Below are 4436 nucleotides of genomic sequence, written 5' to 3'. Positions count from 1 at the left end.
GGCTGTGCTTTAAAATTAAATTATTATAATCTTAATTCAAGTGATGAAGGATTTTGAAAGTCTGACAGTAATCACCGTTGAGTACTACTGTAAGGTTAAACCTGCCTGCTTTAAATGTTTGAAAACAATTAACAGTTTAGAAAAATTTAGAAAAAAATTTAAATTTAAATTTAGAAAAGTAATCAAATGTAATCAGTTACATTACTTAAAAAAAAAGTAACTAAAACAGTTACACTACTTATTACATAGGGTAACTTGTAATCTGTAAACTACTACATTTACAAAGTAACCTTCCCAACACTAGATAATACATATACACAAGATTTTTTTTCTTAAATTTTGCCATGTATACATCTACTCATGTTAAAATAACAGGAAAACTCAGGAGGTCTCAAATGCTGGACTGGCTTGTACCTTTTTAAAATACTCATTGTCGAAGGAAATCTTAGCAGTGCCCGACTGACGCACACCAGATCCATAATCAGGAGCCTCTTCGTCAGCTACAAAAACACAAATACCAAAGAAAAAGGACACAAGTTCCAAAGATCAGTTGAAAAACAACTTAAAAGGACTGAATGTTTATAAAGCACATCAGATTGATATCAACTGTGCTTAAATAAATCTGAGCTGAGTCTTAATTAATTCATTAATACAGAGCAGCGCTCACCAGCGATGGCTTGGACCCCCACTCGCAGGAATCCTCGCACTTCTCCCTTCTCTGTTACTATAGCGACACGGTGCACCAGAGGCACAGGGTACAGCAGGTTACTCAGGTACACGAAGGCTCTGGAGGAAAAAGAACGACAATTGTAGTTCTGCCCTGAGAACCGTCGCCGCCTGACTGTCTCATGCACACACAACATGTACCAAGAACCATATGTATTAGTATGGAGGGTACAGGAGATGCGTAAAAACAGCCGAGCAGTTAAGCACAGTGACTTCCTTTCACTGCAGGGCCATGGGTTCATCTCCATTACCCTGATTAACACCATCAGAGAATAATGGATATGATGTGTCAGACACTTTTACTAAGAGCTGACACAAACAAAACACGGCACTAAATAACAAAAGACAGAAAACGAATCCATCAACCTTGAAATTGAATGGCAAAGAAAAAGAAGGGCAACCAAATAAGAGATTGTATTAGAATATTTTCTATTTTCAGAGGCTAGGGGGCACACATAGTCTGAATTTCAGGAGCTGTTTGCAGTCAGAGAGCTCCTCCTCCCCACATAGGCAGCCTCAAGGCCAAGATGGAGGAGAGCCATCACTGTAGCGCATCAGTGACGTCACAATGACGCAGATCCATTTACGCCTCTGCATCGATCCAGACTACGTTGCCTCTCTCCTCCTCTATTCATCTCGCTTGATCAGCTGACTGATAAATAACAGCTCTTTAGAACACTCAATGAAGATTCATGTTAAAGGGAAAAAAGAATACAGACAAAATTAAATAAAAACATTAAACAAATAAACACAATTTAATATTTTAATATACAAGCACAATAAATGATTAAAGTAACAAAAATAAAGAAACTGGGGCTGTAAATCAAAGTTAACAACACATTGTTACAATGTTATTTTTTTAAAGCTCTTAGATATAATTTTTTGTCTAACTGATCTGAGCATTCCTTGTGTTCAAGTGTCTGTGTCTTATATACATACATTCACAACAGTCCCTAGCAAAGCATTTGTTTCTCAGTCAAAGGAGAAAGACCAATGGAAGAACATCCAGATGGGATGTTTAACAAAAGTAATTTGCATTCTTGTATGGTGAAATTGAATTCCCATTGAGGCTAAGTGCAATAACACCCACAAGTGAAACACTGTCATTCATAAAAATGTTAATGTGAACACCAGCAGAGAACAAAATGCAGCAGGCTGGTGGCTAAAAATCTGCATATGAAAGATTAAGTCCATAAAATGCTGTGAACATGGTTTTATTGAATTTTATTATTACATTTGCGTTTCTTTGTATTAGCACTTAGCAGTGCATTCTGATCAGTTTTCTTGCCTCAAAAAGGAACTGAACGCTAACCATAACACATTTGAATCGATTTACAGCCCGATTAAAATAAATACAATGAATGAAAACAAACACAAATGTGTACTAAGGTTTCGAGTGCTAATGTTAAACCAAACCAGACAGATGGAGGTTAAATGTAGGCTGTGGAGAACTGGAGGAGGAGTCTGGTATAGCCATGTGAGCCGTTTCGTAGGTCAGATCTGATCTCACATGACTAGAAAATTAATTCATTTTTACTGTCTCTAAATTATCTTTAGATCATTAACAGCTGCACACTGAGCCACACAACTGTCTCCATTTCTCTTCGTCATTCTTTCTCTTTCCAGCCCTCATTTTTCAGGTTTCCCCCCGAGCAGTGGCCACCACCAACCTGCCCACCAGGATGAACCATGGGGAACGGTCATAGAAGGGGTCCTGCCCATCGCTGAAGATGTCAGAGCCTTCCTCGGTCCCAGCGTCTGAGCTGGTGTCGTCCACAAAAGCCTCGTCATCCATGAAATCCTCCATCTCGCTCTGCCGTTCGTCGGCCAGCTCAGTGATCTCAGAATCGGTGGTGGAGAAGGTGGGCGAGGGAGTGCGGTCGGCCAGACGCTCATTCACACAGCCGTGAAAAATAGGTGAGCTAAAAAAAAAGGTGCGTGGGTAGGATGCAGGCACAAGCAAGAGTTTACAGGATTATTTAAAATGACCCACATTTAAGGGCCACGACTATACAATAAAAAAAACAATAAACATAGCAGGTACATGAATAATTAATTGCTATTTTTTACTTAATCCAGTAAGTTTTGAAATTTTACAAAAGACATCATAGAAACTGTTCTAATCTTGATTATGGAAATAAAACATGGACAATAATCAGAATTCTACAATGTGTATAATGTGCACAGAAGATCAAAAAACAATCTACATATGAAATGAACGTTTAAAATAATGACAAATGGATGAAAACATTGCATAAAAAAATAAAATAAATAAATAAATAAACACTACACCAGCAAAGAGCAAAACACAAGCACATTATGATTGGGAAAACAATGCAAAACCAACAAACAAAAAATCATGTGAATAAAAAGGGTGATTTAAATATGAAGAGAAAACGAACAGTGTTAATGACTAAACAAAGATGTCATGAATGATTTATGGTCTCCCTCTTTCACTAAGAGAGCAGATCTTTACAAACAAATGAAACAAAAATTCTCACACACTGACACCGTTTCAACCACAAAACATGCAAAATGTTTGTGAAGAATTAAGCCTAATTTTACAGTATTTAAAACCACAGGACATAATGATTTCTGTTAACATGCTTAATCATTTCTCAATTCATGGAACAAGGTTAGGTGATTAGCATACCTCCCAACCAGCTTGAACCAATGGAAGCGGTCATAGAACGGGTCACTGCCGGTCAAAGCACCCTCCACATCCTCACTCGGATTGGACGAGGCCATCTCGCCTGCACGGTCATACATCTCTCGCATCTGGTCCAGCCTCTGCCTGTAAGAACATGAAAAGTCAAGTCACATTTTTGATCTCGCATCACAAAATCAACTAAACCAACAATGTTACAACTGCTGCATTTAAAGTCCTTTCGACTGGTTATTAGTTTATATACAAACATGAGGTAATTTTAGTATTTAAAGGTGCTAGTCTGTGATGTTATTGTCGTCTACATAGAAAATGTGTTTTTGTACTACTATCCAAGAGGAAATTCAGGGCCAATCATTTTTCTTTCTTTTTTTTTTTTTTTTTTAAACACAAGGGTCAATTTAATTTCTGACAATCTTGACAAGGAGGAATTAATCATTTGGAAAATCTTTTCTGACCACTGTAATAGGGCTTTTATTTGACACTTGGCACAGTAATGAGAATTTTTTTAGAGTACCACTTAAAATGAACAATTTCCATCAAAATACACTGGTTGAACTCTTAAAATAGGCCATTTTGAATATCATGTTGAATGTCATGTTGGAATATGGTCATGTAACTGGCCACATGGGAAGCAGACTTCAGAGTTGCTTGAATGACAGAACTCCTTTGTTCCCAGTAAATTCATTTCCATTCGAACACAAGCTTTGTGAGGAGCCATGCAAATGTTCTGTTATAAATGTCACCCTGATAAATTATAGCTGACAAATAGCACTTTAAACTCCTTTTGAAGTTAAATAAATAAATGTATAAGAACATTTAAAGGGGTCATATGATGTTGCTAAAAAGAACATTATTTTGTGTATTTGGTGTAATGAAATGTGTTTATGCGGTTTAAGGTTAAAAAAACACATTATTTTCCACATACTGTACATTATTGTTTCTCCTCTATGCCCCGCCTTTCTGAAACGCATCGATTTTTACAAAGCTCATCGGTCTGAAAAGCGAGGTGTGCTCTGATTGGCCAACTATCCAGTGCGTTGTG

At 37.3% G+C, this 4436-nt stretch overlaps 1 protein-coding gene across 17 annotated transcripts in view; it reads right to left on the bottom strand.

Moving 5' to 3' along the window:
• Window positions 1-4436, bottom strand: part of kif1b (kinesin family member 1B) — an 86764-nt gene that overhangs the window by 23871 nt on the left and 58457 nt on the right. For 16 of the 17 annotated variants that reach the window (XR_001633321.1, XM_016478342.1, XM_016478344.1 and 13 more), the window contains 4 exons: window positions 3380-3520; window positions 2397-2648; window positions 668-786; window positions 415-500 (listed from right to left, as the gene is read on the bottom strand). Coding sequence is in view for 16 of the 17 variants with exons in the window: in XM_016478342.1 (XP_016333828.1) it covers window positions 415-500; window positions 668-786; window positions 2397-2648; window positions 3380-3520 (598 nt within the window). In the remaining variant the exon portion in view is untranslated. The remainder of the gene's footprint in view (window positions 1-414; window positions 501-667; window positions 787-2396; window positions 2649-3379; window positions 3521-4436) is intronic. The other variant, XM_016478355.1, reaches the window with a different exon arrangement.

This window comes from Sinocyclocheilus anshuiensis, unplaced genomic scaffold, assembly GCF_001515605.1.
Source record: "Sinocyclocheilus anshuiensis isolate Anshui unplaced genomic scaffold, SAMN03320099.WGS_v1.1 scaffold2090, whole genome shotgun sequence".
In the NCBI taxonomy this organism is placed as follows: Eukaryota; Metazoa; Chordata; class Actinopteri; order Cypriniformes; family Cyprinidae; genus Sinocyclocheilus; species Sinocyclocheilus anshuiensis.
This window is presented reverse-complemented; position numbering and strand designations above follow the sequence as displayed.